Genomic DNA, 12,517 nt, shown 5'->3' on the forward strand with positions numbered 1-12,517 from the left:
TGTTTGTCATTATAGTGTGGAGGCATGGAAGTAGTCGCGTTTCTTTAAAAATGTTTGCTCAGTTTATAGTGTGAATTAAGAAACAGATAGGTGAGCTTCTGCTTTGCGTTTGAAGGGGAGGTTTGTCTCGTGCGGCGCTCCGTAGCTGCACGCGTTACTATGACGACCGCAACGCGTCGTGATCCGCCTATGAACACCAGCCGATATAAACACCAGCCGCTGCTGTTACTGTTCGTGAAGGGTTCTGGGCATGAGACTCGAGCAGTGACTCGTGCAGTGGGTCAGACATGCTGTCCAGCGCGCCGCCCGCGAGGAGCTTCCTTCAGAAACGAGTTGTGCCCGAGAGAAAGTCTGAGGTGAGTCTCTGTCCAAACTCTGTAGTGACTCAGTCCAATGAGTCTCTGTCTATGATTCGGTTCGGTGAGACGCTGTCCGAACTCTGGGTCAGTGACTCGGTTCGGTAAGTTTTCGTCCAAACTTTGTCAGTGTCACAAAAAAGTGACTCGGTTCGGTGAATCTCTGTCAATGATTCGGTTCGCGAAATATTTGCCCGAACTCAGTGTCAGTGACTCGGTTCGGTGAGTCGCTATCCGAATAATGTCAGTGACACTGCATTGAATGCACTGCATTCTTGTTTTTATTACCCTGGCAACTTATTTGTGTCTGTGTATTTTGTTGTAATTTTTTTCTTTTATATATGTTTGTTTGTATTGCTTTAATGTTTAATAAAAAAAAATAAAATAAATAAATAAATAATGTCAGTGACTTAAAAAAAACGTAAAAAAAAAAAATACCCTCATCGGTTTTGAGAGTCTCTGTCAGTGAATCGGTTCTGTGAGTCTTTGTCCGAACTCTGTAACGATGACTCGGTTCAGTGAGTCTCTGCCAGAAATCCTGTGTCAATGACTCGGTTTGGAGAGTTTCTGTCCGAACTCTGTGTGAGTGTTGATTCAGACTGACTGCAGTGTTTTTCAGGCTGTGGGACTCGCGGATCTCTCGAGAGTCATTCAGCTGCTGCAGGATCCGCTCTCAGTAAGACTCGGTTTGCTTGAATTATGCTTGAATTATTATGGGCTCGTTTTCCAGTTTCTCTCTTTTTTTCAGTCGTCATTAAAAGAAAGACAGATTTTCATCTTGAGGAAGGTGGTAAAAAGATGCCAGCGTGGATTTGTATCCTAATGTATTATTCCTTAGCCAAAAAAGCCATTTTAAAGCTGAAATGTGTAAATGTGATTTTATCTTTTCTGTATGTGTGAATGAGAATGAGTCTGTCCGGCGACGCTTTTATACAGTAGGCTACAGACTGGAAAACAGGAAGATATCAGAATCAAAGTGTAATCTTCATCAAATACTGAATGAGACAAACTTAGATTCTGCTGTTAAGCAGCTCTACAGAAGATGGTGTCATTATTCAGATCAACTCAGCACAAAATGATTTATAGCATGTTTATGCCTGATTTTTATTTATTATTGTAACAATCACCAAATAAGAATATGCTCCCAAGCCGTCTCTAATTGGCTGGCGTTGGAAGCACGTCACCTGTATTATGTAGTAAATAGTGTGAGTAATTATTTCTTGTGCCGTCAGCGTCCTCTTAAGAGCCGAAGTCTCTGAGGTCTCGCTTCGGCCTCTAGAATCAGCAGTTTCCAGCTGTAATTATAACCCGACGGGTTTCCATGAGGTGATGCTCTCTGTGGAATAATGTGCTCTTATTATATTGTGATGCTGATGACGTGAAAACACTTTCCTTAAAATGTCAAGCTTTTGAGGGATCTCGCTGACATATGTAAGATTCTGAACCTCTGTGCGGAAAGAGTGATGGATCACCCGGAATATGCCAAAATCCTCTGTGATTTACTTCAGATCTGCGGGTGAGATTTCCAGCCAAAGTCTTTAGGCCATTGTGAACTGAAGTCTTTATGAACTAACCAATGATTGTCTTCAAGTCTTCCTTTCCTGAAGGAGAGAGCGTCGGATGAGATGAAGTTCGCCGCTGTGGCCGCAGACTGTGTGTCTCAGATGGGTGAGTTCAACTCTCATTCACCACAGAATTACGAGACCAGACACATTAGATTTCACATTAAGTAAAGAAAAATCTGTTATGCTAATTTCATTGTGACATTAAGTTCAGGACAACATTCCTCTCAAATTCTCATTACGATAATGCAAATCATTATGTATTTTTTTTTTTTTAAATGTTTAAAAGATTTTTTATATAGCTATATATATAACACTCTGTTTGGGTAACCCTGAATCGGTTCTGCAGGAACTATGGAGTGCCGCAGGGATCGGCGTTAGGCCCTCTATTATTCTCAATATATATGCTGACGCTTGGTAATATTATAAGGAAACATGGAGTTAGTTTTCATTGTTATGCTGATGACACTCAAATATATACAGACATGCCTGCATCGTCGTCGAATCTCACACCGCTCTTAAAGAAGTGGTCCTCGATAATAGAGAAAACACACTTAAACGAAATCATTCTAATATGATGATTTAAGAAACATTTCTGATTATTATCAGTGTGGAAAACCATTGTGCTTATTGTTCAGATTTTGTGGAAACCGAAGTCTTAATTTTTCCATACTTTTGATCGGTAACTGTATGACGGTACTGAGAATCACAGTATATTAATAAAAGCACAAAAATGTACTGAATGTTACAATGCTAATATAGACTTTGATTTCTTTGTTCAATTTTAACACATAAATTGAACAAAGCAAATTCAACACATAAATTGAACAAATTGATTTAACACATAAATCAACACATAAATTTCTCATTTATGTGTTGATATGTTACCCATCTTTGGGTAAATCCAGTCTATTGATGGATCTATGACAGATTGAGTGATAATGGCGTGTGACGGCAGGTTATCTGATGAGGATCCCGTTACCGGAGGTCAGACAGCAGATCTGCGCCTCTGTTATATCCCTCTACAGCCACGACACACACACACACAGCTCTGACGGTGGGTGGCCTGAATCAACTCAAGTATGGAAACGTTCAGGTTTAGGGGCGGTGTTTAAGGTGTGTGTGTGTGTGTGTCAGGTGTCTATCCCACGCATGTGGCCTACCGAGGGCTGATGGTGGAGCGCAGTGGTCTGGCCGAGACCCTCGTCATGTCACTGGCCCTGATGGAGAACCAGCTGTCAATCAAACTGCGTCTCCTTCAGGCCCTGCAGATCCTGTCCAGGACATCAAGTGAACACACACACACACACATACACACACACACACACACACACACCAGAGACCTGTAGATCTGAAACCTGAATGAAACACGTGCTGGTGTGTGTGTGTGTGTGTGTTCTCAGAGGAGAACTGTAGAGTAATGCTGAGAGCTCGGGCTGCGCAGAAGATCTGCTTCCACATGAGCGAGTGCGACCCAACCGGACCGGTTCTGTTCCGCTGCTCGGAGATCCTGTGGAACCTTCTGGAGAACGGCTCTCGGGAAGAGCTGACGGCCCAGCTCAGTGACACCGACTGCATCGCGTGAGTCAATATCACATGATCTAATAATAATAATAAAAGGGCGATTAATGTTCATCAACCTAACAGCACAAATACACATGAAACTAAATACATGTAATACAATAATTTACAACCAGCATCAATTCAAAGTGTGAGTTATTTGGCTTTACAGTAATAGGGATTTCATGGTGTGCTGTAAAAATATAATCATCATGAAAATCCCACTTTTTCCAATGTTTGTCCCTTTGGGTTTGATTTTGGGTTGAGTATGAGCTGAGCATGAACATTCTCTGGGCAGGTCAAGGTCAGAAATGAAAGGGATAGTTCCCCCAAAAATGCAAATTACCTCATGATTTACTCTCCCTCAAGTCATTCTAGGTGTATATGACATTCTCATTCATTCATCAGAATTATAGGTTTAGGGTTAAAAAAATATCCTGGCTCTTTCCAGCTTTATAATTGCAGTGAATGGCTGTTTCTGTTTTGAAGTCCATAAAGTGCATCCATCCATCATGAAAGTGCATCTATCCATCATAAAAGTGCATCTATCAATCATAAAAGTGCATCCATCCATCATAAAAGTGCATCTATTCATCATAAAAGTGCATCCATCCATCATAAAAGTGCATCTATTCATCATAAAAGTGCATCCATCCATCATAAAAGTGCATCTATTCATCATGAAAGTGCATCCATCCATCATAAAAGTGCATCCATCCATCATAAAAGTGCATCCATCCATCATAAAAGTGCATCTAGTCTATTGATCCATCATAAAAGTGCATCCATCTTTCATAAAAGTGCATCCATCCATCATGCAAGTGTATCCATTCATCATAAAAGTGCATCTATCCATCATAAAAGTGCATCTGTCCATCATAAAAGTGCATCCATTTTTTCATAAAAGTATGTGTAAGTGGACGGATGCACTTTTATGATGGATGGATGCACTTTATGGACATTCATTCTAAAGTTATGGAAGAGCCATTATAAAGTTTGGAAGAGCCAGGACATTTTAAAAATAACTCTGATTGTATTCGTCTGAGAGAGGAATGCCATATACAGCTAGTATGACTTGATGGTGAGTAAATTATGGGCTAATTAAAATTTGAACTATCCCTTTAATGAGCACATGAGAATCTGAACGCTGCCTCTAAACGATCCTGTGTTTTCTGTTCTGCATGGCAGATCTTTGAAGGAAGCATTTCTCCATCAGCTTCTCAACGGTTTCCGGCATTATGATCGTCAGCTGAGGAACGACCTGCTAGTGTTGCTGTCTCTTATCGCATCGAACCCAAGCGCACCTCTGATCGTGAGTCCATCGTCCTCGTAAACTCCACAAGTCTCTCGCTCTTCTCCACAAGTCTCTCGCTCTTCTTCACAAATTCTCTGTTTGTTTGTTTCAGGAGAGCGGGTTTGTCAAGCATCTCACGCTGTTAGTCACCTTCCCTGAGCGTAAGTATTGATGTTGTTCATTAGCATTTGTTCATCTCTGTGACCTTGAATGAAGATCTGTGATTGTGTTTCTCAGTGAAGAGTCACAATCCTCTGGTGCGAAACCTCAAGCTGTCCTTCAACCACGAGGACTTTGAGATGAAGAAGCTCTTGTTGAATGTGATCGTCGTCCTGTCGAGAGATCTGACTGCCCTGCAGGTGACACACACACACACACACACAGTCAATCACACACACACACACAACAGCTCTTGAAACTGACTGTGTGTGTGTGGTGATCAGCTGTTTAGGGAGGGCCGGGTGATGCTAAGCCTGATGTGTGTGTGTGTGTGTGTGTGTGTGGTGATCAGCTGTTTAGGGAGGGCCGGGTGATGCTGGGCCTGATGCTCCTGATTAAGCCCCGAGCCCCAGAGCCCCGGAGCAGGTGCAGTTGGACCCCCGGCCAGCAGGAGGAGCTACAGCTGCAGGCGTTGGCGTGTCTGATCTCACTGGCTCCGCTGATGCTGGACGACTACATGACATGTCAGGGGAACACACTCCTGCTGCTGTTGCTGGACTGGTGTCTTCAAGAAGGTGCCGCACCGTCACTGCACAGCACACTATAAGCTATACTCTATATCCACATTAGGGGTCCTTTATGCCCTTTTACAAAGTCTTGATTTTGTTTTATGATGTTCTGGAATATGCTTTAATATTTGAACACATTATTTTTCACATATTTGACATCATTACAGCGCCTCTCTCCCCATCTGGCTGGAACGTGCTGTGTAGTTCCTGTTGCGATGATTATAAATACTCTGATTCAGTGCAGATACTGGAAAGATGTACTTTGTGCTGATTGGTCTCTTCATGGTTCTGTGGTCAGACTCCTTCAGTGGGCAGGGCCACAGTTTCCATGGCAGCGGTGGGCGGGGCGGGAAGAAGGCCCAGATGAGGTACTGTGTCCGAGTGCTCAGATCCGTGGTTTCCCTGGAGCTTGAGGCGCTCCGGCAGGATCTGTGCGATCAGGGGGCGATCGGGCAGCTTCTGGGTGAGTGAGTGTGTGTGTGAGAGAGAGAGATAGAGTGTGTGTGTGACGCATCACAGCTCTCACTGCTGAAATACTGAAGACTAACTCTGTGTGTGTGTGTGTTAGGGGTGCTGCGCTGGTTCATAGGGAGACCGGAGGCCGAGGATGCCGTGTCTCTGGAGATTCAGATCGACTCCCAGTTCGTTCTGTCTGTCCTCTGCGAGGGAGACATCCACAGAAAGGTGAGACACATCATACAGATGATTCGATCAAGAACAGTTAACCAGCACTGGTTAAACGAGTATACCTGTGTGTTCAGGAGTTGTTCGGCAGTGACGGTGTGGAGATGCTGATTCAGTATTTGAGTTTGGACGCTGCTCTGATCTTCAGCGGTTTGGGTCATAATAAACTGCTGCTGTCCACCGTCGACTGTGTTTGGTGAGAGACACGTGGTCCGTTTCTCTGTGGGAAACTCGCTGTGAATGTGAGATGAAGGTTTTCCACATACAGTGCAACCGGAAATTATTCATAGCGCCAGTATTTCCACATTTTGTCATGTTACAGAATTATTCCAAAATAGATTAAATTAAATACTTTCCTTAAAATTCTACAAACAATACCCTGACAGACACGTTCTCTTTCACCTTTTAATTTACAGTATGAAAAAGAAACTGCCATGTTATTCTTCCTAAAGATCTCCTTTTTTAGTCTTCATGATTATGGAACAAAATAAAGGCGAGTGATAAGACTATAAAACCTAATAGTGTTCCAATAATAAAAACAGCCCTGACTCCTAAGCTTGATCAAGCTTTATTCTATGCAAAATAAATCATCACATTACTGTAATTATATTATTATTGATAATATTATGGCTATTATTAGTAGTATTGCTTTATCTAATAAAGAGATTTACATTGCCACTAGTTAGTTAGCTCCAGCTGGAGAACACTCGAATCTCACCGGCTCCTCTTGTGCCGGGGGTGTTTTAAGTGCTCCAACATGCATGTTGTGCTCCCGTGAAAAGCAAGTTCCGCCTTGCATGTATTGCACATGACAGCATTGTTGGTTTTAAGTTTTGTGAAACTTTCCAATTCCCAAACCTTGCTAGTTCAGATTTGTTTGCACTCGGCCATAATTCACGCTGTTTTTTTCTTTTACCGTAATAGCATTTGTAAAGGGCTGCATTACACTCTAGCGCCACTGCGCCATAGCGGTTAAATCGCGATATTGCACGCCCTTACATTAGGTCAAGTGAGATAAAACGACTACTCGACCGACAACAACGATATTTGTCGACAATTTCGTTTAGTCGACAATGTCGACTAAACGTTTCAGCCCTACTGATAATTTGCCTGTATCAGCATTTAAGCGAATATCGTTTATTACAGAGCTGGGCCCGCAGGCTTTGGTGGTTGTGGGGCTGGAGAGTATTTTAGAGGCCTGTAAATTATGATCAGTAAAATACATGGAGCACCTTTTAACACTATACCTAGATATTTGAAAGACTATGAAAGTAAGCAAATATCATTTGGGAATTACCAGACATCTTTTAAAAGAGCATCTTTTTAAGCCTCCGCCTCTCTTACCCACTCTGCAGACACTCATAAAAGCTTTTGAAGGCCTTTTGATTTTCTATCATGTAATTGAACAGCAATAGAGAAATATTCAGGCACACTGGGTTCCCGCTTCTTTTGTTACTTTTATCATAGCGGGGACCCGACACATATCACTGACCGCTGGTATCAGTTGATTTTGGCTCACAGGTGGAGGACGAGGGTGAGCTGGGCCCGCAGGCTTTGGTGGTTGTTGGGCCTGCCGTTTTTTGGTTGACATCTGGGGTCTTGCAGCAAAAGATATCTCTTTTCCACCAATGATAACCAGGTGCTGGTTCTGGGCTGGTGCTTATGCCATTTCGGTGCTGGTTCTATTCACCTATTATCTAAGAACCAGCTCGATTTTCCACAGACGTGAAAACTTTCCGGATGTACTGTTAATGCAGGGAAAATCTCCTCGCATTTACTTCATGACAAATATGATTTCTTCTCTTCTGTGCAGGTCATGTGTTGTGGGCTGTTTCGGGACAGAGGACATGTTTGTGGGGGGAGGTGGAGTTGATCTGCTCCTTCAGCGGCTGCAGGTGCAAACATTCAGCATGAGTGTGTGAACGAGGCGTGTGTTCTTGTTCGACTGGCGCGTGTGTTTGACTGGTTTGTGTTTTGAATGTGCAGCGGAGCCCCAGACACATGCTGATTCCGCTCATCGGGACTCTGCTGGAGCTGTGTGAGAGTCCACGGGCCGTCACGCGTGTGCAGTGCTGGCGTGGCGAGAGAGATGTCACTGCGCCGCAGCTCCTGTTGCAGATCTGGAGGAGCGAGGAGGAGGAGATGGGCATAACACGAGACCAGCATGGGGTGATTGCAGGTGCGGACACGTCAGTCAATCAGTCAGTCAGTGTGTTCATTTACACCGATCCAGTGTGTTCGTTTACATCTAGCCTATCCAGTGATTTCACTTACACCGATCCAGTGATTTCTCTTACACCGGTCTAGTGTGTTCGCTTACACCGATCCAGTGATTTCGCTTACACCGATCCAGTGTGTTCAGTGTGACTGCCGCCACACATAATAAAACACAAATGTAAATAAATTTGTCGAGGCCTGGCCTCTCTCGTCCTTCTCTATTGCCGCTCCTTCTTTTATGCTTCCGCTCCTCCGTGAGAGATGGGACTGGTGCGTCGCGCAGGTGAAGCTCATCAGCAATCACAGCACCGGCCTTGTCCTGCTCGGCACACTGTCTCTCTCTCTCTCTCTCTCAGACGTGAAGCGGCCGGTTGTTTCTCAGCAGAAGGATGAACCGTCATTAACATCATCTTCACGTGACGTCAGTCCTGCTGTCAGGGATGTGTGGGAGAACCTGCGTGCGAACATCTACTGCATCTTCTGGAAACTGGGTATGAGGGAGGATTGTTTTATTTTCAGTAGTGTGACCGTAGCGAAAACAGCTTACATTCTCAAGTAAAAATTAACTTTTAATATCAGCAACTACATACCATGTCAGAATGCTTGTAAGGACACAGTGTTTTAGACCTGAGCAAACAGATATTAATCAAACACACTCCTAAACTCTCCTCATTTTACAGTCCAGTCCAGTCAAGTTGTGTAAATTGCTGAATGTAGTCATAGCTTTGAAAAGATGATCTTCAGTGCAGTTTATGTTGATTAAACACAGTAGTTTGACTGTAACGTTAGTTACGGCTTGAAATTATAGTCTGGTTTTATCAACGTTGATCTGCAGGATTTGAGCAGCCGTCGGGTTTGAGCGCCGAAGACCTCGTCACACTCAGCATCATCCGCAGATACCTGGACTTCAAGGTAAGTCTTGATGACCCGTCAGCCTCGTCAACATTAATGAGTGACATCACTGCCAACGCTCCTGCTTCACAGGTGGGTGAGGTTTTACACGAGGTCTGGACTGAGCTGTTGGCCGAGGGAGCGACGCCCGTCTCGTCTGATGAAGAAGCCCTGAAGAGCCTTCGACAGGTCAGCGATGACACGGTGAAGAGCGTGCGCTCTCTGCAGCAAAGCATTCTGGGCCGTCAGCAGCAGGAGGAGCTGCAGGAGGAGAAGCTGCTGTATGAAGAGGTAAAACTGAGCATCACATGCATTTCCTCGTCTGGCGAAGCAGTTGTGTGGATTTGATGAGTACCTGAGAAACTCTTTTCCAGATCGGCTTCACTCATAAGCAGAGAGAGGTCGCGGCAGAAGCCTGGAGGAGTTACGTGGCCAGAACCTCAAACTACAGCGTCCTGAAGGTCTGAGATCCTCCTCCTCATCACACAGACTGGCATGTTCCCGAGTCTCTGTGTTAACTTGTGTGTGTGTGTGTGTCAGGAGTTCAAGCGTCTGCGGGAGGAATGGAGCACCAGCGGCCCCGACGCTCCATCAGAACCGGCCCTCGAGGGACCCGAGACACAACACACCCTCTCAGATCAATAAACCCAGTCCCATACAGAGAGTTCAGAGCAACCTGAAGTCATTTCACAACACGTATACATTTTATGCTTTTCAGAGACATTGATATTTCTCATGTCCCACAGTCTTTACTCCTACAGCATATGTGCACATGCACAGTTTATTCTGGGCGTTTGAGCTCTGAGAACGCATGTAAATGGCACCATAATGATGGATGAAGAGAAAGCAAGTGTTTCTGGCTTGCTAACCCGAGCACATGTCTACACTGCTAACGGCGTGTGTGGGCTGAGCTGCTGTGTGCATGCAAACGCAGACAAAGTTTCAGAGGATTTCCAGGGTCAACGTGACATCATGACTTTTGCGTCAACGTACACGCCGCTTTCAATTCAAGCTGTCCGCATGTATGTACACACCGTCAAATGTCCGAGCGAAACGAAGCAAAATGTACATCTGGGGAGCGATGTTTTTTTTCCTAGGATGGTAGGGGAAGACTCATAACTGCTATTAACCCCAGTGACGGGTAGGTTTAGGGACGGGCTTGGGGTAGGTCATATATTTATACAGTAATGTAACGTCAACGGCGTTCATAAACACTCTGAAAAACGAATATGCGTGTTGATAGCACTTCAAAAATGCAAAAACGAATTGGCGTGTCATACATACGCCATTTCATGAGATCAGTCTGCCAGGGTAAACTTCAGATCAAGGTCTAGATCACAACATCATCGGACCATCGCTGAGGTCGAGCATCATTCACTCGTGACCTCAAGCACACTAGAAGCCAAACATCACCCATGCTGAATGTCATCGATGATCATTGTGAAAGCGAACATAGTGACTAATAAAATAACACTGCAGAATCAGAACAAAACAGTGTGTTTATTGACTGTTCAGTCATCTTTAAATCAAGTCTCATTTATTTATATTGCGCTTTTTACAATACAGAGTGTTTCAAAGAGAGAACAGGAAAATAATGCAGCCGTTTGTTTTCAGAAGAAAATAGCAGATCTTTTCAAAGCACAGTCACAGTCATAAACAGGAAAATAACAGAATCAATGATTATAAAACTTGAGACAAACATCAAATATGAGACCAGTTTGCGTTACAGACACCACTATGCTACTCGCCGCTACACGAAACCATGAAACACGTCTTTTTTCTACCTCCCGGTTGCGTGCGCAAGTTTTGGTTTAATTAAGGCTGAGAATTGGTACCAAGAAAAAAACCTATTCTGTCTCCTTTCAGGGCCAGTTGTGGGTCATTAAATGGACGAGGGTCTGGTTAAAAGATGGTGTTGGCCTGGGCTGGTGTTGACATATGGAGCATATGCACTTAATCTAGACGTTAGCAAATCTGTACTATAAGGACACAGTATAGAAATCCCACTTAACTGATGTCTCAAGAGTGGTTTAATAACAATAGCACATAAAATACCTTGTCGTTTACCTCTGCCAGTTAAAAATGGTCTTAAAAGGGTGCCATTTACTTTTAATATACTATATACATCTGTGTACAGCAGCTTAACATAAGAAATAAATGATGAAACAAAACCAAAGGCATTGAGACATTTAAAAGGAAAGCCATGATCAACTCGATCAAAGGCTTTCTCTTGGTCCAAATAAACCAAACCTACATCGAGTTATCCACGTACCAAACCAAGGGGGACTACTAGGCGGACATTAATATCCGTAGTATGGTCTCGAAGAGCGACCAATGGAAGATCTACTAGATAATTACAACTTGGATTTTCTTGGCGTCTCAGAAACCTGCTTGAGTAAATACTCTCCAGAGGCAGCTGTTAATGTTTCTGGATATAATGTTTTCAGAAAAGACAGAGATAAAGGACGAGGGGGAGGCATGTTAATCTATGTGAAAGACACAATAAAATGTAATCTGATTGAATCGTCGCCTGTATTAGATATTGAATGCCTGGGACTAAATGTTTGGCTATCCCCTGAAATGTCTTTATTTTAATTTGCTTATCGTCCTCCTTCATCTACCATTGGATTTTATGATAATTTACAAACTGTTAAAACAATGTCCAGAAAGATAGGAGCTAATTCTAATGGGGGATTTTAATATAAACTGGGAAAATAACCTGAACCTGGACCGGAAAAAACTTAAAGTCATAACAGACAAATTCCATCTCACTCAGTTAGTTCTTGGTCCTACTCGCATCACTCGCTCCTCTCAGACGCAAATTGACTTAATGTTTACAAACAGACCGGAAAGGATAACAAAAACATACAATTTATTAACAGGATTATCTGACCATAATATAACACTACTGGGAAGGAAACTCACTAAAAAACGTTTTAAAGACACAACCACAGTGAAAAAACAACATCTGAGTATACCGAAAAAAGATATGGAGAAATTCAGATCTGTCTTAAACGATATCGACTGGACTGATATTCTTGCTGTTGAAGATATAGAAAACAGCTGCTATCTGTTTGACAATGGTTTGTATGACAAACCAGAGTTTAGGATTGAGGAAATTAGTGAACTTGAGGCAGAGAATAAAATATTCATTAAGGAACTCAAAAGCTAAAGATGCCTTTGGTCTTGATTCTGTATTTCTTAAAACTCATAAACAGTCTTTAA

The 12,517-nt window shown here is 43.2% G+C and overlaps 1 protein-coding gene across 2 annotated transcripts; it reads left to right on the forward strand.

Moving 5' to 3' along the window:
• The first annotated feature begins 11 nt into the window (after positions 1-11).
• Positions 12-9,956, forward strand: cfap69 (cilia and flagella associated protein 69). Of its 2 annotated transcripts, XM_039664141.2 has the most exons (22): positions 12-356; positions 976-1,032; positions 1,105-1,170; positions 1,763-1,872; positions 1,948-2,024; positions 2,877-2,975; positions 3,056-3,208; positions 3,322-3,499; positions 4,667-4,790; positions 4,885-4,933; positions 5,010-5,131; positions 5,284-5,506; positions 5,799-5,963; positions 6,069-6,184; positions 6,262-6,380; positions 7,998-8,079; positions 8,171-8,363; positions 8,758-8,892; positions 9,237-9,313; positions 9,386-9,583; positions 9,667-9,753; positions 9,833-9,956. In XM_039664141.2, exons 1-22 carry the CDS (start codon positions 288-290, stop codon positions 9,935-9,937), a joined length of 2,604 nt encoding a protein of 867 aa, XP_039520075.2. In that variant the 5' UTR covers positions 12-287; the 3' UTR covers positions 9,938-9,956. The 2 variants fall into 2 exon arrangements, with proteins under 2 accessions (XP_039520075.2, XP_088979365.1); XM_089123239.1 differs by having other exon boundaries at positions 976-1,170.
• The last annotated feature ends 2,561 nt before the right edge of the window (positions 9,957-12,517 follow it).

Source organism: Pimephales promelas, chromosome 18, assembly GCF_988280905.1.
Source record: "Pimephales promelas chromosome 18, fPimPro1.hap1.1, whole genome shotgun sequence".
Lineage (NCBI taxonomy): Eukaryota > Metazoa > Chordata > Actinopteri > Cypriniformes > Leuciscidae > Pimephales > Pimephales promelas.